The following is a 23,157-nucleotide window of genomic DNA, read 5'->3' on the forward strand; positions in this document are numbered from 1 at the left end:
ATTTCCAGTAGGGTGGTCAATTGTCTTCCTCCCAGGCAAGGCACCTGTCTATGTGGGAAAGATGTCCTCTACTGGGTGAGGGAATGACTTAGCACAGGAAACTTGGGGTGTCTGTTTTCTTAGTTCTATCCCCTGAGTCCTGGCTTCTGCTCACACAGCCCCAGACCACTCTGCCCTACCTCTACCAGAGCACAAGGTGGGTGGTTCCATAGGGAATTTTATGTTTTGGCCCTTTAAGAGATTGCCTGAATTTTTAGCTGTCACTTCCTAGCAGACAGCAACCCTGCTGTTTTTTATATCCAGATATTATGTGGGTATCCTTCTCGGTTCTGGTGCTCTCTGCTGGGAAGCCCAGCTTAGGGGCTCAATCCCAAAGGTCTCAGTGGCAACCCCCCACAGCTGAAATATCTCTCTGGAACTTCAGTTGCTGTCTGTGGGCACCTGGCCAGCCCTTTCACGCCTTCACCCCTCCTAGCAGCCTCTATGCGGTCTCCACTTTGGTCCTCGGGTATCAGGATTCTCTCCTCAGAGTCTTCCGTTGATTTTTCAGGAAGTTTTTCTGTATTTTAGTTTTAATTCCAGTATGTTCTTGGGAGCATGTCCATGAAGCATCCACTTACTCTGCTGCCATTTTTAATCCTAGTCAACTCTTCGCTTTTTGAGAGTAGGGACCTGTCTCTCTGTGTTACCAGCTTTAGCGTAATGCTCACATGGAGTAGGCAGGTGGAAACTAGGTGAGCAGGGAGAACTGCTTTGCCTCCCTGAGCACTGTGACTTGTTCTTGAGGATTTGAGAGCTCTCTTGGCCCTACAGCAGATGCCACTTTTCCGGGCTCCCTGAAAGAAGCCAGTTCCTTCTCTTGCATTCCCGCTGAGCAGGCTCTAGATCCAGGTACACATCTCACTCAGGATCGAGGCACGGGAGTGGCCCTCAGAGCTGTCCTAGGTCACAAGTGGGCTGGCATGAGTTTCAGGACTTCAGGAAGTCCCAGTCCTTCTCACCTGCTTGCAGTGCTGCCCCATCTCGTAACTCAAGGAGAAGCACTGTCAGGGCCTATGGTTCCAAAGAGTGAGAGCTGCTCTTCTCTGGGCCTCCGTTTCCTTGTCTCTTAGTGAAGGACTTGGGAACCTCTTAATTTGTCAGCACCTTCCAGGAATATACTTCAGTGTCTTTAGCCCCAAGTGTCCCTGAGCTTGCCATGTGCTAGACACTTGCCTCAGTTTCATCGAGTGATCAGCACATTTCTGAGGAGGGCCAGGGTTAGAACCCAGGCGTCTGACCTTGAAACCTCCTAAGTTTGGCAATTCTCCCAGGCCTCCCTAAAATTTAGTGAATCCTCCAGGCCAGCAAAAGGGCACTGTCAGTGCCACAGAAAGGAAGCAAGACTGGAAGCCTAAGCCTATGCTCAGTGTCCAGAACCTTGCCAAGATCTTTGGCAGATCGTTGTTTATTTGTTAATTCTCACCTGAGGATATTTTTTCCCCACTGATTTTTAGAAGAGTAGAAGGGAGGGACGGGGAGAGAAGCATCAGTGTGAGAAAGGCACATCGATCGATTGCCCCCCACTTGTACCCCAACTGGGGTGGGAAATCAAACCTGCCCTTGACCAGGAATTGAACCTGTGTGCAGGCCGATGCTCTAACCACTGAGAAACACTGGCCAGGGCTGGCAGGTCTTTTAATTTGCACATACCTCTGGTTCCTTCTCTCTGGAGGTGCTGCCTTCCTCTCTTCCAACATTTCCAAAGTTGTGTTAAGCTGCATACCAAAAGATGTGCAAGGGCCAAGGCTTCCGTGGCTAAAGAAGTGTGGGAAATCACCACTTTTTAAATGTTCTGAGAATTCCTACAGGGACCATACTTGTTTTAACTTTAACATGGTGTTTCTCCATCTTATTTAACCTTAGAATCCAGATTTCGCATATCAGCATGCACCAGTGGTTCTTTTAAACAGCTTTGGGATGTGCTAAAACCTTCCTAGATGGGGCCGCTATGGGCTGGGGAGAGAATGACTTCTGGTAAGGAATGTGCTACTCCAGCACATGGGAATGTTTCCACTCTCCTCTGCTTCTCCCTCCAGGTGGAGATGCTAGAACGGAAGTATGGGGGACGCCTCGTGACCCGCCATGCAGCCCGCACCATCCAGACAGCCTTCCGTCAGTACCAGATGAACAAGAACTTTGAGCGCCTGCGCAGCTCCATGTCGGAGAACCGTATGTCCCGCCGCATTGTGCTGTCCAACATGAGGATGCAGTTCTCCTTTGAGGGGCCTGAGAAGATGCACAGCTCCTATTTTGAAGGGAAGCAGGTCTCAGTGACCGATGACGGCTCTCAGCTGGGGGCCCTGGTGCCATCTGAGGGCAGTGACTTCGGTGAGCCACCATCCCTCAAGTCTTCAGCCCCATCCGGTGATTTCGCAGATGCCATCACTGAGCTGGAGGATGCCTTCTCCCGACAAGTGAAATCCCTGGCCGAATCCATCGACGATGCCCTCAACTGCCGCAGCCTTCATGCTGAGGAAACGCCAGTCCCTGACTCAGGGCGAACCCGGGACACTGAGCCCCAGGCAGCCCTGCACACTGTGGACCACCACAAACTGGATGAGATGACAGCCTCGTACAGCGACGTCACCCTGTATATTGATGAGGAGGAATTGTCACCACCTCTGCCCCTCTCCCAGGTGGGGCAACGGTCATCCAGTGCTGAGTTAGACCTGCAACTGCGGGCTGGGGGTGCCACCCAGGACTACTGGGCCTTGGTTCACAAGGATGATAAGGGGGACACAGACACAAGCTGTCAGAGCACACCATCTCTTGAGCAGCAGGAGCAGCGGCTGCGGGTGGAACACCTCCCACTGCTCACCATTGAGCCTCCCAGTGACAGCTCAGTGGACCTCAGCGACCGCTCAGAACGTGGCTCACTCAAGAGGCAGAGTGCCTATGAGCGCAGTCTCATTGGGCAGCAAGGCAGCCCCAAGCCCAGCCCCCACTATGGCCCCCCTAAGGGCCTGCCCCGGGAGGAGCCAGAGTTGCGAGCCCAGCCTTCCAGGCCCCTTGATGGCCACCTAGCCATCAATGGCTCAGCCAACAGGCAAAGCAAGTCCGAGTCAGACTACTCAGATGGGGACAACGACAGCATCAACAGCACTTCCAATTCCAATGACACCATCAACTGCAGCTCTGAGTCATCATCCCGCGACAGCCTGCGGGAACAGACGCTCAGCAAGCAGACCTACCACAAGGAGACCCGCAACAGCTGGGATTCACCTGCCTTCAGCAACGATGTCATCCGCAAGAGGCACTATCGCATTGGCCTCAACCTCTTCAACAAGTGAGTGCCTTCTGGCCCTGCAGGGAGGAGGAGGATGGGGCAGTAACGCCCAAGGGACCTTGGCCAGGGTCTTCCTCTCATGCCCAAGTATCTCCTTGAGCACCAGTGGGGGCTCTGTAACAGTGCCTGGGAGAGCCAGTGCTGTTGGATGGGGAGTTGGGAGCCAAGTGAACAGATTTGTGGGGAGAGCAGACACTAACAGGCTGAGTAGGGAAGAACAAGGGCCTTCTCTAAAAAGTTTGGAGCCCTATCAACACCTAGAACAGTGACCAGTGCACAGCAGATGCTCAGGAAACTTGTGCAAAGTTTGATGCAATGTGTAATGCTGTGCCTAGCTGTGAGCATCAGGCTCCAAGGTTTGGATATTTTTCTCTGGGTTATCTGAGCAAGGGCGTGATGCAGTCTGTGTGCAGCCTGGACTTGGAGTCATGTGTCGGGGAAAGGAGGACTCAGATAAACTTATGCTGGCAGAAGCCTCAGTCAGCATGAAGCTCTTTGGGAGGTGTGTGAGCCGGGTATATTGAGGGGTTGCCATCGGCCATGGGTTCTAGAAAGGTGATATAGGGGCAATCGTGAGAGAAGAACAAAGGATAGAGACTGGCATTTAAAGCAGGCTATTATTTTTGGTTTATTTTTACTTCTTACATTTATTTTTTATTTTTTAATAAGTCTTTACTGTTTAAAGTATTACATTTGTCTCCCTTTTTTCCCCATTGATGCCCTTCAGCCTGCCCCTGCTCCCCACCCCGGGCCTTGAGCACCCTATCGTCTGTGACCATGGGTTATACATATATGTATACAAGGCCTTTGGTTGTTTACCTCCCTTGCCTTCCCTCTGAGATTCCCCACTTTGCTTCATGCTTCCAAGCCTCCAGATCCACTCCATTTATCAGTTTATTTTATTACTAGATTCCACATATGAGTGCGATCATGTGATACTTGCCTTTCTCTAGCTGACTTATTTCACTTAGTATGATAACTCTCCAGGTCTTTCCATGCTGTTTCAAAGGGTAAGAGATTCTCCTTTTTTTCTGTTGCATTGTATTCCATTGTATAAATGTACCACAGCTTTCTTATCCACCCATCTACTGATGACCACTTGAGCTGTTTCCAGATCTTAGCTATTGTAAATTGTGGTGCTGTGAACATAGGGGTCCATACATTTTTTTCTGATTGGTGTTTCAAGGTTATCCTAATATATAAAAACCCAGGGTCCATAATGACTGAAGGCTTGACTGACCGGAAGTCAGTCCTGCCGTCAGTGCTAGGTTACCATGGCTGCGGATGAGGCCCAGAGAGAGGCCTGGAGAGAGAAGCAGGGTCTGATCTGTAGTCTCTGTGGCAGCTGTTGATCAGCCCTTGCCTCTCTTTCTCTCTGGCCTAGCCAGCAGCCACACCTCTCTTTCTTTCTAGGCTTGCGTGGGGGCTGCTGATTAGCCCTGCCTCTCTAACCAGGCCTGGAAGTAGGCCTGGAGACACTGACTGGCATAGAAACAGACCAATCAGAACTAAATTTGGGTGAACTGTGAGGAGCCAATGGCTGTCTAGGAGGCACAGCTTTTGACATTGACTAGCATAAAAACCCACCAATCAGAACCAAATCTGGGTGAAGTGCAAGGAGCCAATAGCTGTCTAGGAGGCAGAGCTTTTGACACTGACTGGCATAGAAACTGACCAATCAGAACCTAATCTGAGTGCACTGGGAGGGCAGAACCTAAAGGGGGGGCTGAGAAGGGGTTTTAAGGACAACAGCTGTTTGGTATAAAGTATAAGAAAGCAGTTCAGTTTTTTCCTGACCAGTTTGGCAGTATAGTGTATATGGCTGGCTATCAGTCCAGATATAGGATATAGGGATTATGTGTTTTTGTCTGCCAAGAGCATCTCCTCCTGCTGAAAAAGGCTCTCCCCTTCCCCCCATTTAAGCAATCCTATCCTATATAATTTATACTAATAATTAGACCAGTCAACCGGCCATCTTCCAGATGTCCAACTTCCTTCTGGACAAAGCCATGGTGGTGGGAGCCAAGGCAGAGAGGGCAGTTGTGGGTGAGATCAGACCATCAGGGGAGGGCAGTTAGGGGTGATTAGATAGGCAGGCAGAGGGAGTTAGGGCAATCAGGCAGGCAGGCAGAGGCAGTTAGGGGTAATCAGGCAGGTGAGCGGTGAGAAGCCAGCGGTCTCAGATTGAGAGAGGGATGTCTCTGATTGGAGAGAGTGCAGGCTGGGCACTCCCTCCCCCCAACCCCATACACAAATTTCATGCACCAGTCCACTAGTTAGGATATATTCCTAGAAATGGGATCACTGGGTCAAATGGCACTTCCATATTTAAGTTTTTGAGGGAACTCCATACTGTTTTCCGTAATGGCTACACCAATCTGCAGTCCCACCAGCAGTGTACTAAGGTTCCTTTTTCTCTGTATCCTTGCTAGCACTTGTCATTTGTGGATTTGTTGATGATGGCCATTCAAAGCACTGCCAAAAGTAGCAGCCTGAAGGGGAAGGAGCTAGACTCTCCCTTGAATGAGATGTTGGAAAGCTCTGGTTATGGAACCTCAGATTTCACATCATTTCCTTATATGGGACCTTCGGGATTTGGTGTTATCAGATACATGCCTGGTTCTGACCCCTCCAGGGTTGAGGACATGGCCAGCCTGCCTGGTGGTTACTAACACACATTTACCACACTTTCCTGCTTCCCCATCTCCTAGAATAGGGAATCTTGTGGGCACTTTTGAGCCATCTCAAGTGCAAGTGAAGTGCTCTCCGGGGGATTTAGAGAGGTCTGTCCCAGAGAGCAGGAATAGGGAATGTTGCATTCCTGTGGGGTCGTCAGTGATCTGGGGTCATTGGTCATCACTCAGCTCAAAAGTAAGAGTCTTGGACACCTGACATCTGCCTTGGGTGCTGTTTCCTGCATGTGGTCTGCTGCAAGTAAGGACCAGCCCTGCCACTGTGCCAGTTGTGACTAAACAGCAGGGAAGGTCATGTCAGAGCCTATCCTGAGCTCTGTCCTAAAAGTCTGCCCCGCCTGCTCCAGGATACAGCCAGCTCCTGGATCAACTTAGACCCAGGTCTGTGCCCTCCTGGGGGAGGTGGGATGACCTAGGGGTTTCCTGGTCCCTGGAAGATATTGTGTTCTTATGTGGGAACTCCCAACTGAGTGGATAGGTAGAGGCTAGAAAAAAGTCTTCCTCAACCACCCAGTAGATTGTTTCTCACTCTACTAGTCTTTTTTTTTTTTTTTTTAATTTACTGGTGTGGCGTTGTTACCAGAAAGGGGACCTGGCCCTTGGCAGGTCTATCTAGTAGCGCCAGTCAGTGGCGTGTGGTTTCTTGACTTCGTGCAGGAAAAAATTCACAACAGAGTCCAGGTGAATTTTAGAGGGTGTTTATTAAAGCTGGGGACATCTAACAAGGAAGGGACTGGGTAAATGAGCCTAGGCCAGTCTGCTTTGGCACACTAAGAAGTCAGAGAAAAGGGGGCCTTGGGAAGAAGGTCAGGGGTTTTGCCAGGATGAACTACCACTGCCTATTGCTACCCTGGTTGCAAGCCTCATAGGGTCCCTTAGAGTTCAGGAGATGCATGACTGAGAGGGGAGAAGGTGGGGAGAGGTGCAGGCATGCTCCTGGGAGGTAAAGCAATGGCTGATTTGGAGAAATCGATCCAGGCTGTTCCAGCGGGTGCGAGGAACACTGGAAGCAGGAGGGGCCTTACCACACCGCCCAGTGTGGTTCAGGGCCAGCAAGGTCCCAACAGGTAGACTCAACACCGGCAGATTGCAGCACACTGGCTGTATGCTGCCAGAGAGGTCACTCCAAGACCTGTCAGAGGCTCCCTTTGCCAGCCACGTTCATCCTGACCTTGAAACCCCTCAGCTTGGCTTGGCCTCCCCACCCCACCCAGCTCCTTACCTGTCCCTTCTGCCACCGGACTTTCCTCTCTGTTGTTTGGTGACCTCCTGACATGGTCAAGGTGCAGTCAGTCCCAAGCCCTCTCCTGCATTGTCACTGTGAGACCTTCCAGGTGGAGTCAGTCCCTCCCACATGTGGTTCAGGCTAAAAGCTGGGGCCATCAGGTTCACATATAGATCCACTAGCAAATATTGTCATTTCTACCCTTAAATTATGTCCTAACTCATCTGTGTCTCCCCACCTTGTGCACCACTGCCTGGAGGCCTACGGAGTCTCCTAGCTTGGGCCTGGCCTTGCTCCCTACAGAGCAGCCAGAGGGAGTTTCTTAAATATGGACATCAGGTCCTGTCACTGCCAAGCTCATCCCACTCTGAAGAAAATCAGATTACTCATGTGGTCTACACAGCACTGTGTGGTCTACCCTCACCCCTACACTGCCCTCCTCTCCCTGCCCTTCAGAGCCCCTACTCTCAATCCTGCAGAACCCACTCCCACCTCAGGGCCTTTCCATTTGCTATTGCTTCCACCAGAAAGCTCCTTAATCACCTTGGTCACCGAGTGTCACCTGTTCAGAGAAGGCCTCCCCACAACCTCTGGCCATCATTCAGTTTTTTTGCTCTTCAGAGAGTGGGCTGCAGCCTGCCATTGTGCTGGGCAGTAGTGGCTGGCCCTGCTTCCTGCTGTTGTCCCAAGTGGTGTCTGGCACAGAGGGGAGACATGATGCTTGATCTGTGAAGGATCTGTGTTTCCAGGGCCCCTTGCGCAGCTGCTCCTTCCTGCAGTGTGTCCTCTCCCATTGCACTTTAAGTTTCTCCAGGGTAGAAGATGCCGTCTCCCGGAAATCCATGATGCTGCATGACATTTCACATGAACACAGGAAGGGCAGAAGAGGGAGAGCAGCCCCCATCCTGGGGAGCAGCAGCTTGCTGGGCTTCGACCTGAGCACTGTATTGGGGCCATCAAGGGGCCAGGCAGCCAGGTATGGGTGGGTGATTCAGGGAGGCCTAGCACAGTCCTCCAGTCATTGCCATGCAGGAACACAGACCCGGGATGACCCCTCATCTCGAAATTGAGGGAGGGAGGCATGGGCTAGGGTCCTGTAGAGGCCAGTGCAGAGTGTGTTGGTGAGGAAACTCCCACCCTGACCCTACTATCATCTGCCAAGTGGTTGGAGAGGCCTGGTATATGGGGGTTTCTTGGCCAGAGACCCCAGAGTCATGGGGAAGAATGAGTTATGTGGGGTGGATGGTTGGGTGGATAGTTGGGCTGGCAGGGGAGAGGGAACAGGGCCATTCTGTCACCACTTTAGTGCCAGGAGCCATCTGGCTGGCAGCTGCTCCCCACCAAGCTACTGAGGGTGAGGTCAGAGTGTGTGGTCATCCAGAATAAAAATAGCAGGGTCACCTTGCAGCAGGAGGTTCACTTTTGCTTGTGTGTGGAAATCCAGTATCTACAAGACACTGCTGTCAGCCAGGAGCTGTAGCATTGAGGAGGCAGGTTGACACTGGCCATCTCCATGCCCCCAGGCAACAGAATACTGACCACTGGGGCATGGGGTATGGCCAGCCCCCAGTTAGTATGTGGTTCGATTTATCTCATGCTGGATGGGTGCCAGATGTACCCTAAGTCCTCCACCACTCCTCAGGTTTTGGTGTCAGAGGAGGGCACCTGCCCACCAAGAATCACATTTGTGGCCCTCTCTCCTCACCATGTCTCCTTGGACCACCAGTACCTCCTTGTGAGGTCAGCCAAGCCCTTGTCATACTACACAACCAACAGGAGGATGGAGGCCCAAAGGGAGCAGGGACCTGCCTGGGCTCACTGCTGAGCCCCTGGGAGGCTTCTCTGCCCCACAGCCCCCTGTGCAGGTGGACACGCCCAGTCCCTCTGTGAAGCCCTCATCCACTGCCCAGGCAGGGCTTGTGCCATGCCTCCATTTCCTCTCATAAGTTGAGGCTAATCCTAAACCTCTCACAGTGCTTACTGTGGCATCATTCTAGGTACTGTCTGTTAGCAAGTTCTTACAGCAAGGCAAGGTAACAAGGTTGTTGGGCCCTAAACAGCACAGGTAACAAGAGTGCTGACCCCAAGGAGGAGTGTAAGAATTAAGTGAGTTAGTGAGTGTAGAGTGCTTAGACAGTGATGTACAGAATAAGTGCTCAACAGGTGATAGAGATTGTTTATCTCCATAGGAGGACAGTAGAAGGCAGATTAGCATGTGTTGGGCAAGGGGTTCAAGTCCGCCTGAGGTGCAGCATGGGGGCACCAGCTTCTACACAGTGGGGAGCATAAAGCTGAGTAGGCGGGCCGGTTATGGGGCCAGGGTTTGGGGTAGTACAGGGCAGCTGGGGAGGGTCCCTGCTCTAGCACCCATGGCTGTGCTCCTGTGGCTGACCCAGTCTTGTCCATTCTTGGTTCAGTGTCTGTTAAGTTCTAGGTTCTCCCATGTTGCAGGATGGGGTTGGGACAGGTGCCTGAGCCAGTGTCTCAACTTGGGTGCCTTGAGTGCCCAGAGGTGAAGAGTAAGCCTGGAGGGACCAGAGCTGCCAAGGCTGAGTCTGTCTTTTATCCCACCCCCAGGAAGCCTGAGAAGGGCATCCAGTACCTCATTGAGCGTGGCTTTGTGCCAGACACACCAGTGGGAGTAGCCCACTTCCTGTTGCAACGCAAGGGCCTGAGCCGGCAGATGATTGGCGAGTTCCTGGGCAACAGGCAGAAGCAATTCAACCGCGATGTGCTGGAGTGAGTTCTGGGGCTGGGGGTTGGGCCTGCATGGATGTGTTCCTGTGAGACTGTGTGGCCCTCAGGCCTGCCCTGCTGCTGGGACATACACCGAACACTCCCCTTACCTCTTCCTAGCTCCTAGACACCCATACCATCTCACACATACTTGGCCAGGCATACATGTGGGCATCTACCCTTGGGTGCCCCCCTTCACACACCCTTGTCACCTCCCCTCCTCTTCAGGCAGGCTGAGCCACTGAGCACTCAGTGAGGAAGGGGTGTGCAAAGTCAGGGCCTTGACAGATGCTCTTTGATGGAGGAGGGGAGCTGGCCAAGAGAGACTCCAGCGCCACCAACATAGTCAGCACCACACCCAGATCACTGCCTCTGCTTCTCTCTCTTGCCTCTCTTGGATGTGAGATCAGGGGGTAAAAGTCCAACCTCCATCTCCTCACTCCACATTTCACCAGCCCAGGGAGCTGGCAGCCATAGCACTCAGCTGCTTGGAACTCTGCAGAAAAATGGGTATCTAGTTCCCCGGGAGCTGCTAGAAGTTTTGAGAAGTCTGCCCAGTATGTATTCTAAACTCTCCATTCCTCTTTGAGACTCCTGAGTAGAAAGGCCCCTGCGTTTGGCCCTTGTGTATACTATGTTCAGGCCCTGTGTTCTCATCTCACCCATGGGAGTGGATGTCAGGGATTGATGACCCCCTTTCACAGATGAGAAGCCAAAGTCAGCAGAATCGGACGGCTCAGTATATGTGTTCTGCTCACCCTTTGCCGAGTCCTGGAGGATTTTCCCCAGGCATGTTTTTGAGGATTTTTCTGATCCAAGCTGTTATGAGCTGATATGCTGACCTTGGGCAGATAGTCCAGAAACAGAAATAAAAGCAGAGTAAAGAGCTATAACCATCAGTAACAGTGCTTCCATCTGTCCAGGCCCTGCCTCATCTGGGAAAAGGACAAGCAAGGGGTGGCCCTCTGAAGTCAGGCCCTCTCTGCAATGAGGAAGGGCCTGGCCACATGTATACCTACTTCCTCTGATGCTCCTCTGGGGGAGGTAGGTGGGTGCTGTGGCCTCTTTGTACCACAGGTGAGGAAACCCAGGATCAAAGGGAGAGGGCCTGGCCTGAGTGAACCCCCCCCCCCCCCCCCCCAGCCTCATATACGCACATGCATACTCCTGCAGTCACACACAGACACACACAGGAGTATGGCTGGTGTGTGTCCAGTACCCAGTAGAACAAAGCCTATGCCCTTTCTTGGCCAGATGTGCCCATCTGGGCTGCTTTCTTCCTGCTCAGCTCAGTGTTTCTGTTCTGGCCTCATTCCGGAAAGCCTGCTGGGTTCTTAGATGGTTAATCTCCTCCCCACCCATCCCCCTTCCTTTTAAACTGGTGTGAGGATATGGTTCAGGGGAACACAGATTAGCTCCTTAGTGAATTGGGCCTAAAATCTTTGCAATGCAACCCCCCTCCCCTATAGCTATTTCTGCACTCCCCTCTGTGCCCTGGCTTCTGGTCTGAAGGAAATCCGTGCATTGTTCTCCTTGGATCAGAAAATAGCAGTGATTTCAGAAAGTAGTGAGATTCCTCCCTGCTCTGCCCTCCACATCATCCCACTCAGGATCTGGTCAGCAGCTCATCCTGGGTGCCCTCTCTCCCCACTCCTAACTTTCACCACAAAAGGCCCTTAGTGCTCAGAGAAGATTGGGGGCACAACAGCTTATCATAAGCCCATCACCCCCAGTGGAGGTAGGGCTCTGGGTGTGGAATTAGGTCTCCCATGGCTGAGGCCTCCACAGCCCCAAGGGTGGCTATGGCTTTGTTATAAACAAACTAGACACCAGTTTATGCTGCTTGGGTCCTTAGTGTGAACCACACATTCTCTGTAAGGGTCCTGATCAGAGAACCGAGCAGGCTATAATGCGGAAGCTTGGTGTGATAAGAACCAGAGGCCTCCCCAAGCTCTGCCCTTCATCTTTCTGATTGGCACATGAGGATGGTTTCAGAAACATCCAGCCAAACCCAGCCACCTCTTCCAATGCCCTTGGCATACAGCACAGAGTCTGTGTGAGATCACTGCATGGAGAGTTAGTACCCAGCCTCCACTTCCTTCTTGTGAGGATGGGCGTGTGCTCCCGCCTCCCTCAGAACGCCAGAAGACTCCTACATTACGTCTGCATTATGTCTATGTAACATTTGTTTCTGCACAAAGGGTCCTTATTAAGAATAGTTGTATGCTCTGGCTCCCTGTATGTCTAGAAAATTGCACACATAGATGTAAACATTAACATTTTCCAACAGTTTCAGGGCAGAGGGATCTTTGGCCATAATCTGAATTGTTTGCTGATTGGAGGAAGCTAAGCAGATGCCCTCACAGACGAGTGGCAGCCTTGCCTCTACGGCCCTTTCATCAACCCCTCTGCTCCACTTCCGCAAGCATGTGCTCCCCTCGCCTAATGGGAAGGCAGCAGAGGCTGTGGGCAGCCGACACTGACATGGCCTTTCTTGTTTCAGCTGCGTGGTGGATGAGATGGACTTCTCTGCCATGGAGCTGGATGAAGCCCTCAGAAAGTTCCAGGCGCATATCCGGGTCCAGGGGGAGGCGCAGAAGGTGGAGCGGCTCATCGAGGCCTTCAGGTTGGGGCTGTGGCGGGGCAGGGGGAAGGCATCAGGGAGAGGAGGTTCCTAGCAAAGGGTTGAATACCTAAGAGGTGAGCCAGAAGCCCCTCCTGGGTACCAGGAACTTTGCTGGTTAGTGCTAGAGCCAGGGTTTTTTAACAGTCTTTGTCTTCCTCCAAGTCCTCATGCACCTCATCCATTCATGAGTCCATCTGTGTTTTCCTTCATCTGCCCTTTTATGGGGCAGCTGCTTCTCACAGTGACTCAGAGCATGAGCTGCAGAGCCAGATGACCTGGTTCTAATACCCACTCCACCACTTAGCAGCTGTGTGATCTCGTGTGTGTTAACCTCTCTGTGCCTTGAGCCCTGGCCTATAGAGTGGGGTAACGAGTACCTACCCTAGTCAGAGTGGAAGGCTTAACCCACTGAGGATGTGCGGGACACAGCCCACACCTGGCATGACAGAGAGCCTGCATTTAAGGTCACGGCACAGTCTTCCATCCTGGGTCAGTGTGTACACTGTGTAGGTATCTGTGTTCCGTGCTGGGTGTGACAGACACTAGTCAACTGCTGCTCCAGCACTCTGGGCTCAGCACCAGTGGAGGACACAGGAGGAGGGCAGTCCTAGGGCCTAGAAGTTCAGCCACTTCCTTCCAGAAGGGTTTCTTGGGGGTGTCACAAGGAAGACAGAATTGAAGCTCACGTTGCCTGAGCACTGATGGCTACCGCTTTCAGTAGCAATGCCCCGCCTGGCTCCTCTTCTCTGTTTTTGCCACTCTCACCATGCCTCCATGAGGTTACCAGCGAGAGGTCCCTTAGAGGTGAGGGTGAGGGTGCACTTGAGGTAGTGAGGACAGTGCACAGATACCTCAGTGAGGCTGTTGGTTCAGGTGTCTTAAGAAGCTGCCCAGAAGTGACAACTGAAACAAGATGGAATTGTATCTCCCTCTTAGCTGGTGCAGTGGCCAGGTTCTTTTCATCACAGGTCCAATACTCACCATCACACCCCAGTTCCAGGCAGGGCAAGAGAGTGGAGGGCACAGTCTTGAAAGTGCCCACATCCCATTGGCCAGAACTTAGTCACATGGTTGTATCAGCTCCTAGGGAGCCTGGGGAACGTTGTCTTCCCCCAAGAGCCATTGCCAGCTACAGTGCAGATGAGAGAGGTGAGTGGGTAGTCATAGCAGCTCTGCCAGGCAGGTATTGTCCCTGTTTACCAGGTGCAGGAGCTGAGCCTCAGCTGTTCAGTGCCAGGTGGAGCAATGGCAGCTACCCATGAGTGACAGGTAGATCCACTCCCTGCCCCAACTGAGGGAGCCCTGACCCGCCTCCCTTTCCCCGGCCCCCAGCCAGCGGTATTGCATCTGCAACCCTGGGGTGGTTCGGCAGTTCCGGAACCCAGACACCATCTTCATCCTGGCCTTCGCCATCATCCTGCTCAACACAGACATGTACAGCCCCAACGTCAAGCCTGAGCGCAAGATGAAGCTGGAGGACTTCGTCAAGAACCTCCGAGGTGAGCTGTCCTTGGCCCCAGGCTCAGATACACACCTCCACAGACACCTCTGAGCATGAGCCCCACCAAGTGTGGGTCTGAGAGGCAAATTTGACATTACCCCCTTCTGGGTGCAGGGGAGAGGTAGGAGGCCTGGCTGCAGCACACCCAGTTCTTGCTAAGATGGGCTTTCAAGCAGTGTTGATCTCCACAATGCATGCACAAAGTATAAATTATCATAAAGAGCAAGTGCTGCCGTGGTCTTGGGATGCAGGAAACCTAACTCTTGGAGAAAGTGATGTTTTTAGCCTGTTATTAAAGGATGAACAGGGTTTTGATAGGCTCGGGTGGAGGGGAATTAGTCACAAGGGGACAGAGACCAGAGAAACCAGATTATCACAGCACAATAAGGCCGGGCCAGGCACAGGTCGACCAAGGCCTGGTTGGAAGTATGTGTAGGAGCACATAAGGGAGCCTAGGTGCTGGGAGCCCTGAGACCTCCAGCAGGCAGGAGCTGGACAGATGGGCCAGCACATCCTGACCCATCATCACTCCTGCATCCCTCACAGCATCTGCCCAGCCACTCATCCTGTACACTTCATGTTCCTCTTGAAACTATCTTGCCTTCTTGTTTTTGCCTGTTTATTTACATGTGTTTTTAAAGGAACCTTATATCACCACTGTAAGTGGGAAACCAGTAGCATTTATCATACATAGGCAATCATTAAGAAAATGAACACAGCCAAAACCGGTTTGGCTCAGTGGATAGAGCGTCGGTCTGTGGACTGAAAGGTCCCAGGTTCGATTCCGGTCAAGGGCATGTACATTGGTTGCAGGCACATCCCCGATAGGGGGTGTACAGGAGGCAGCTGGTCAATGATTCTCTCTCATTGATGTTTCTAGCTGTCTATCCCTTTACCTTCCTCTCTGTAAAAAAACAATAAAATAATTTTTTAAAAAATGAATACAATGAAAAGAAAGTACCACTGTTGATTCCAGCAGGAGCTGTTTCTGGCTAGGCCCTCAGGCTGAGGCTGCCCTCTCTTCCTGGCAAGTGGGCCCATGTCAGGTAGGCAGCAGGAAGGGATGCCTTCTTGGCATCTGATAGGGAAGGAATAAAAAAGGGAACGGCTATCTTCCAGCTGACTCCATGTTGGCTCATGGCAAAGGCCTTGTGTACCTAGAATTCCTGGAAGGAAGGGAGCAGGAGCTGGGTCCTCACCTTGGGAAATACCAGCTTCAGCAGGCTGAGGTCCCCTTTAAATGGCATCATATTTTAATTTTTTTTTCACCTAAAAGTTCTTAATTTATTAATCCTCTCATGGAAATCTACACAGTCACCACAGATCAAGTCCCTGAAGAATCTTGAATCCTTCTGCGGACCCATCTCCAGCTCACTCTCTGCAGCACCCATGCTGGCCTCTGCAGCCCCTGGCTCTCTTCATCCTGTTCTTGTGTTCCTTCTGTTTTCTTGAGGTCTTCTTCTCATACAGGTCATGTCTTGCAAGTCTAAGTTTGGGTTCATTTTTCTTTGTGAATTTCAAGTAGTCATAAATCACAACACAGCCAGCTGTCTGGCCACCACCAAACTGGGTTCTGGTTCCAAATACAAAGATGACATTTGTTGTGGTCTTATATAATTTGGCTAGTTCACCCTGAATCTCTGTCTTGGGTACTGATGCCTTCCCAGGGTGAAGGACATCAATGATCATTTGTTTCTGCTGGAGTAGTCTGTTGGCAATGAACTTCCTGGTCCAGATAGTTACTGTGTCGTTCATGGTGGCGGCCAATCTTCAAGCAGGCAGGAAGAGGTATTATATTTTTTAAACAAAAGTTGGTCTAAATCAAGTCCAAGTTCAACTGTGAGCTTGTTGAGTTGTTTAAACTTTCTACTCATCTCCTTTATTTTTGTGGTAAAGGCTGCTCTGTCAATCCCTCTCCTGGATCAGATAATTCTCCTTCAGATCTTTAGGTCCTCCCTGGTGCGCCATAACATGAAGGCTAGAGAGAGCAGAGGCCACCAGGACACAGGGAGGAGCACTTCCGCCCTTCCCAAGCTTGACTGACCCCTGAGGGCAGGGAAGCTCACTTGAGAGCACTCAGCTGGTCATTCCCCTGCTTGGAGCACTCACTGGGTGAGGCCCTCTGCTAGGTCAAAGGGCTTGGTAAGCCCCTCCCCATAACCTCAACAGTTTTACCAATCCTTTAGTTGAGCTAGTTTGTGGTCTGAGGATGGATGTGGGTTTGTGTTCCTCCTGTGAGTAGGGCTGAGTTTCTTTTCTCACAGCAATTTTCATAGTGGTGTAGCAGAAGGTATGCACTTGTTGTCAAAGCAATCCAGGTTTTAGTCATGCCCCTGGTTTCTGCCCATGAGATGTAGGACAACAGCTGGCAAATGCACCAAGATCTCACTCTAAGGGCCATGCCAAGAACTGCTCACACTTCTCACCAAAGCTCTGAAAAGCCACCCCATGCTCTTGGGGGCCTTTTTCACAGATGCTCAGCTCAGAAAGATTGAGTCACAAGACTCACAAGGGGTGAAGTGAGGATGGGCCCAGTGTTGGAACCTGAACTTACAAACCCTCTCCTCACCTCAAACCCACTATTCCCCAGGCCTTAGCATTCTCATCTACGGAATGGGGATGGCATGCCCACCCTACGGGGCTGTGGTCAGGATCAGCAAGGTAATATTTATAAAGCCCTCCATCAGCCCTCCTGTGCTTGTCCAAGTGGCTGTGCTGGCCTTTTCCTTGGTGAAGGATTCTGAGGAATTTGTGGTTGACTGAGGATGTTCAGAAGCCGTGGGTCTGGAAAGTCTGTGGTTCTGCTGGGACTGGTGAAAGGGATAACTGTTCTGATTTGGGTTAGAAACTGGTAAATTGGAGTAAGCCTGGGGCTTGAGGCTGAAGGGACCACCCAGACCCCAGCCTGACTAATGCCTGGCCACTATCTCCTGCCTAGGTGTGGACGATGGTGAGGACATTCCCCGAGAAACACTGATAGGTATCTATGAACGGATTCGCAAGCGGGAGCTGAAAACCAATGAAGACCACGTGTCCCAGGTGCAGAAGGTGGAGAAGCTTATCGTGGGGAAGAAGCCGGTATGTGGTAGCCCTATGTCCCAAGGGAGTGTGCGGGGGCATGAGGTGCTCACACCCCCCTTCCCACCCAGCGCCCTGCTGGCCTTGGCTTCTGCCAGTGGCTCTGATCCCCCTTCCAGGCAGGGCTGGTGAATTCTTTCAGGATTTGGGTGTCTTCAAGAGACTTCTAATAACAACCATCTGCTCTGGGTTAAAGTTGGAGAAGCTGAGGACTTTAACAAACCAATGGGCAGGTTTCACAGTTCCTTGGTGACTTGGGAATGCATGCCCTCAGCCTGAGAATGAGAGGGCCTTCCCTGTCTACCCCCTTGGGTGAGGCTGGATAGAGCTAAAGAAAGATGCCTTGGGAGAGTATTGCCTGTCAGGCACCCAGGTGCATCTTTTGAAACATTGATCTTTTTTCCTTTGTTTGCTGTTTCCCCATTTAGATCGGATCCCTGCATCATGGGCTTGGCTGTGTGAGTATCCCTCTGCTTTCATGTTCTGGGTAATATCCCACCTTGAGGTGGCCCATGTGCCCACATCCTCCTGCTCCCAGATCCACAGTTCTGGTTGCTTGAGTTAATTCTGCAGCAGTAAGAAATTTTATTTTCATAATTAACCCAGACTCCAATCTCTGTAGGCCCAGAGATTACAGTCTCATGGGGAGGGCTGTGCTGTCAGGCTGAACGTAGATAGTCTCCTTCCCTCTCCTCTGGGCCCAGTTGAGCTCAGAGACTCAGGTTGGGCCCCAGACACTGAGACACTGATGTTTATTGGAGAGCCTTCTCTTTCCCCACCCAGGCCAAGCTCTGCCCTTCAAAATGGGCTTCTGTGACCTGCCCTTGTCTACCTCTTGAGCCCCAAAAGCCATTATCCTCTTTACTTTGTACTTTTGCACCAAACAATATTATGCCCTGAATGTGCTAGGCTGGGCCATGCATTTCCCTCCCCTTATCTTGTCTTCCTAATGTAGTGAACTTGGGCATCCTTCTACCAGGGCACCCTTGCAAAGTTGGCACCTTCTGCAGAGTTAATGCTCCTTGGCTACTACTATGCTTACCCTCTGGGGGTCTTAACTGGACATGTACTGTCTCCTTACTGGCTCATCTGTCTCCTGTGGGGCTTAGGGGCACTCCCAGAGCAACAAGTGGGCCTACATGATAGTTTGCCATACCAGGCCTTGAAAGCAGCGTGGACTGCGGCAAGGTCAGAGGCTCTTTGAATCTGTGACAGGTGTGTTCAGAAGCAGGTGTACAGAGCAAAGGGTCAAACCAGACCCCACAGAGCAGTGGCTGCTGGCTCAAGTTTGAATAAAGTCTTTCAGGCTTCAGAGATGTTGAAATCATTTAGGAGGGGGTCTGGAGAATGGGACAGTTCCAGACTCTGCAGCTCTTCGCATGGCTGAAGCAAGTTGTTCAGTTTCTCTGTGCCTCCGTTTCCTCATCTAGGGTAGATTCTCTCTAGAAAAATATTTGCAGGAGACTAATGGGCACTTTGGGGACTCAGAAGACAAACATTCCTTTGTAGCTGGGGGCTCACATGTGAGCATGATTCTCTAAAGAGTCTGGTACCTGCCTGAAAGAATCGAGCAGAGGTCTCGCCAGAAGCGGCACCTTTACCCTGGCTCTGCAGGGCAGGCGGGAAAACAGCTGCAAGCCAGAAACATGGTTCATTCTGCATGGTCTGTAAGAAAAGGTGTTTAGAACACAGGCCCAAGGCTGGGCTCCTCACATTCAGGCTAGACTCTGTGCTCCAGAGGCGAGGCAGGCTGCTGAGGACACACTTCCCTCCCCCGGCCTCTCTACAGGTTCTCTCTCTGCCTCACCGGCGGCTGGTCTGCTACTGCCGACTCTTCGAGGTTCCAGACCCAAATAAGCCCCAGAAACTCGGACTGCATCAACGAGAAATCTTCCTGTTTAACGACCTCCTGGTGGTACGTGATTCCTCATGGATTCATAGCTGATAACTGTTATGCAAGGAGACCTGGCTATGTGCCTGCATGTGGGGAAATGCCCACACAGGTGTGGGGTAGAGGTGATGGGGTGGGTTGCCAGGAGCAGAATCTAACACAGACTGCTACCATTGAAAATGGGGCATTGTTGGCTTATGTAAAAGTCCAGAAGAGGATTTGGAGCCTCAGCCTTGGCTATTCCAGAGGCTCAAACATGATGATCTCCATGGCTCAGCTGTGTAGGCTCTTCCTCTTTATGGGCTGCCTTCTTGGGCAGGTTTCATCCTCTGAGGGAAAGTTGGCCTTGGGAGCTCCAGGCTTAATTGTGTCTCCTCGGCCACCAGTAGGATTCTCTTCTTAAAAATTCCAGCAATGGTCCTGTTTCCAGGGCCTGGGCCACACCTAGTCATGGGGCCAGGCAGTTGTGGTGCTGTCTAAGCCTGGATCACAGTCCCCATGACTAATGGATTGAGGGTAGCAGATGGGGGTTCCCCACAGGGATATTGAGGAGTGCTTCTCCCCCACACCCACCCCTAAAAAAAGGCAGCACGGATGTGAGCCAGTGGGGATGAAGATGCCTCTTCAAAGAACAGGGGAAACTTGTTCTTGGATCTTTGTCCCCCTGCGTGCTACAGAATTTCTTGCTGGTCCCCACAGTTACACTTCTGTGACTCCTGAGGTGGGAGTCAGATGTGTGGGTTCCGTTATTTATTAAGCATCCTGACCTTGAGCAAGCCACTTTACACCTCTGAATATGTTTCCTTTGTGAAATTAATCTCCGAAGGCACAGTGATCAGACAGGATCCTGGACATGAGACCTTTGCATCTTTAGTGCCACATGTGGCAATGTGACTGCCAGCTCTCTGCTGGGTTGAGGGGCTTTGTAGCCAGCTGGGATGGCACTAGGGTCTGGCAGAAACAGAAAGCTGTCTACATCAAGGAGTGAGTGGGCGTGTGTTCCTCCCTGTGTCAGGTCCTTCCTCCTGCAAGGCCTCCTGACTTCTGAACCACAGAGTCATTCTTACAGAAATGTGGTCTCCAGCGGATCCGTTTTCAGTCCTGAGCTCCCAGAGCTGCTCCAGGGCAGATGGTATGGCTCAGTTTCTGTCTCTGGTTGCCCCCAGGTCACCAAGATCTTCCAGAAGAAGAAGAACTCAGTGACATACAACTTCCGGCAGTCTTTCTCCCTGTATGGCATGCAGGTCCTGCTCTTCGAGAGCCAGTGTAAGTCTGAGCAGCTTCCCGGGCCTGCGGTGCATGTGCTGGAGCACTGTGCTCAAGACCTGTATCCCACCTTCCTCTCTCCTTTCTCCTGTGCCATCAAGGACAGAGCCCAGGGTAGCTTCAATGCTCTGAAAGGCAGCAGTAATTGGGAAGAATTTAATAACAATATATATGGTGTTCATTGGTTTACTTTTATTGTTACTTCTTACAGGTGATAAGATACTGTAGGGCAGAGTAAATTTATTTATTTATTTATGTTTAATATCTTTTATTGATTTTTTTACAAAGGAAGAGAGAGGGATAAAGTTAGAAACATCAATGAGAGAGAAACATCTACCAGCTGCCTCTCCCACACTCCCGACTGGGGATGTGCCCATAACCAAGGTACATGCCCTTGACCGGAATCAAACCTGGATTGATTTGATTCCGGTCCACAGGCCGACGCTCTATCCACTGAGCAAAACCAGTTTCGGCCAGAGTAAATTTATTTAAATAAATGTTGATAAGAAAGCAAGAAGTAAGTGGCATAAATTATATGCAAATGTGGCCAAACAAATAGGTGAAGGTAATACAGGACTATAGGTGCAGGGCTTAGGCATGGAATGGACCTCCAAGGTTCAAACTGGCTGTGTGGCCTGGCTGCTTAACCTCTCTGGGCTACGTGTCCTTTATCTGTGACATGGGTGGTGTTACGCCATAGGGTTAGGAGCATGTGGAAGTCAAGTGCCACTGGAGACCCTCTCTGGGTGTGAGTGGATCGTGGATCTGGGAGTTTTGGAAGGTAGTTGGCTCCTAACCAGGACATCCCCACTGACCTTATCTTTTGACTTTGCTCCTTCACATGTCCCTGTTCTCCTTTTCCTCTCTCCTGTTGGAAGTCCCGAGTGGCAGGCTGACCCAGTCTTCCTAGGATGAGTTGGGGGCAATCCTGCTGGAGTTCCCAAGGGGAGGGCTGAAGGGTCTCCGCAGCAGGGCCGCCCCCATCCTCTCAAACAAGTGGCTGTGGTGCCATATGATCAGCTTCCATGCACAAGTGGAAAGTTCAGGCCTGGATTTGGGGCTCTTTGCCTCTTCTTTGTCCTAAATGGGACTAACACCTGCTATGTCCTCTCGTTTCTCTCATATCAGGAGAGGCCCAGCATGCCAACCCTGCCATCTCCCCACTTTCAGCCCCATCTTCTCTACCCAAGTCCAAAGGCCTGCCTTGCCTGGGTTTTCATCAGGCAGCACCATGGGGCTGGTGCTACCTCACACTGTCCCCAGCAGCCAGACTAGACTGAATCCCCAGACAGAGGCTGTATCTGAATCATTTTCAAATTCTGAGGGCTCAGCCCATGGTCCTGGGCACAGATGCTAGTAAGAGCTGACCTTCCCTTCCCCAGGCCATGCCTGCACACCAGGGGCTGCATGCTGCCAGCCTCGGGCCAGTCTGGCTCAATTATATTATGTTTAGTTTGTATACTTTTAAAAATTTGTTGAGCTGATACTTAAATCCTCGCATTTAATACTTTTGGCTTCTCTTGAAAAATGAGAAGCGTTTGGTACCGCTAAGGTCACATTCCTGCCTGCTGGCTCCTGGCTGCACACTCCCTCCCAGCACTCTCAGTGCTCAGGGTCCCACCTGCACTTGGGAGAGTCACATGGTTTCTAAGCATTTGTGTTTTCAGGCTTGACATAGATCAAAAGTGGGATTCATGTTTGAGTCAAGATCTTGCAAACTCCCCATGGCTGAAACTTGATTCCCACTGAGGGGAGAGGTGCTTCCAGGAGACCCGTTGTGCTTGGAAGGGGTACAGGCAAGTCTGAGCAGAAAGACACTGCACTCAGCAGGGAGTGTGTTGGGTGCTGGGATCCACAGTGCATCTAGGGTTGCTAAAGGTCTGGAGGCCATTCGGGCCTGCGATGATGGGTAAGACACTCCACCGAGCGCAGAGGGCTGCCCCTCTCTTGGACTCAGCACCTGGCTGCAGTCTCAACGAGAATCTGGGCGCCATGACCTTCAGAATGGAGGAGAAGAGGGCCTGGCTTCCCTCAGATCAGCCAGATCTTCCCCGACTCACATATGAAGGAGCACGGACTTGAGTTGGTAGATGGAGGTTGTCTGGTGGTCCCTTCAGTCTGCACTATGGAAGCATTTTCTCCATATCAGACATGCCTGCTGAGACCTGCATTCTGACCATTTCCCTCATGCCCATCCTGAATTCAGACTGGTGTTTTCTTGATCAGGAGTAGAGATGACAGAGAATGCAAGGGCCTATTGGTTCTCCTCTCTTTTTCCTTTGCAGACTACCCCAATGGCATCCGGCTCACATCTGCAGTCCCTGGAGCAGACATAAAAGTGTTAATAAACTTCAATGCTCCCAATCCTCAAGACCGGAAGAAATTCAGCGATGACCTGAGGGAGTCCATCGCGGAGGTGCAGGAGATGGAGAAGCACAGGATAGAGTGTGAGTTACAGACCTCTTGAGGAGGAAGAGCCAGCAACCCTGGCTTTCCTTTTTTTTTTCTTTTTTTCAGAAACATGAAGGGAGAGGGAGAAAGAGATAGAAACATAAATGATGAGAATAATCAATTGGCTGCCTCCTGCACGCCCCCTACTGGGGATCAAGCCTTCAACCCAGGCCTGTGCCTTTACTGGGAATAGAGCCATCACCTCAACCACTGAGCACCACCGGGCCAGGCTGCTCTGACATCTTTTAGGATTTGCTGGACACAGGTGTTGGCTCCTATATGGTGGCAGTGACTCTTTGAGCCCATAGAAATGAGCTGCCCTAGTCTTTTCTGGCCTTCCCATGTCTATGTGACTGGCAGAC

At 51.4% G+C, this 23,157-nt stretch overlaps 1 protein-coding gene across 13 annotated transcripts in view; it reads left to right on the top strand.

The window, feature by feature from the left end:
- The window catches only part of IQSEC1 (IQ motif and Sec7 domain ArfGEF 1), a 392,746-nt gene that overhangs the window by 357,831 nt on the left and 11,758 nt on the right, over window positions 1-23,157 (top strand). For 12 of the 13 annotated variants that reach the window (XM_045584158.1, XM_036448653.2, XM_045584160.1 and 9 more), the window contains 9 exons: window positions 2,079-3,328; window positions 9,824-9,985; window positions 12,486-12,608; window positions 13,941-14,107; window positions 17,048-17,187; window positions 17,616-17,645; window positions 18,977-19,102; window positions 20,245-20,344; window positions 22,630-22,791. In XM_045584158.1, the coding sequence (XP_045440114.1) occupies window positions 2,079-3,328; window positions 9,824-9,985; window positions 12,486-12,608; window positions 13,941-14,107; window positions 17,048-17,187; window positions 17,616-17,645; window positions 18,977-19,102; window positions 20,245-20,344; window positions 22,630-22,791 (2,260 nt within the window). The remainder of the gene's footprint in view (window positions 1-2,078; window positions 3,329-9,823; window positions 9,986-12,485; window positions 12,609-13,940; window positions 14,108-17,047; window positions 17,188-17,615; window positions 17,646-18,976; window positions 19,103-20,244; window positions 20,345-22,629; window positions 22,792-23,157) is intronic. The other variant, XM_036448654.2, reaches the window with a different exon arrangement.

The sequence above is a fragment of the Pipistrellus kuhlii genome, unplaced genomic scaffold (genome assembly GCF_014108245.1).
Source record: "Pipistrellus kuhlii isolate mPipKuh1 unplaced genomic scaffold, mPipKuh1.p scaffold_m20_p_2, whole genome shotgun sequence".
Lineage (NCBI taxonomy): Eukaryota > Metazoa > Chordata > Mammalia > Chiroptera > Vespertilionidae > Pipistrellus > Pipistrellus kuhlii.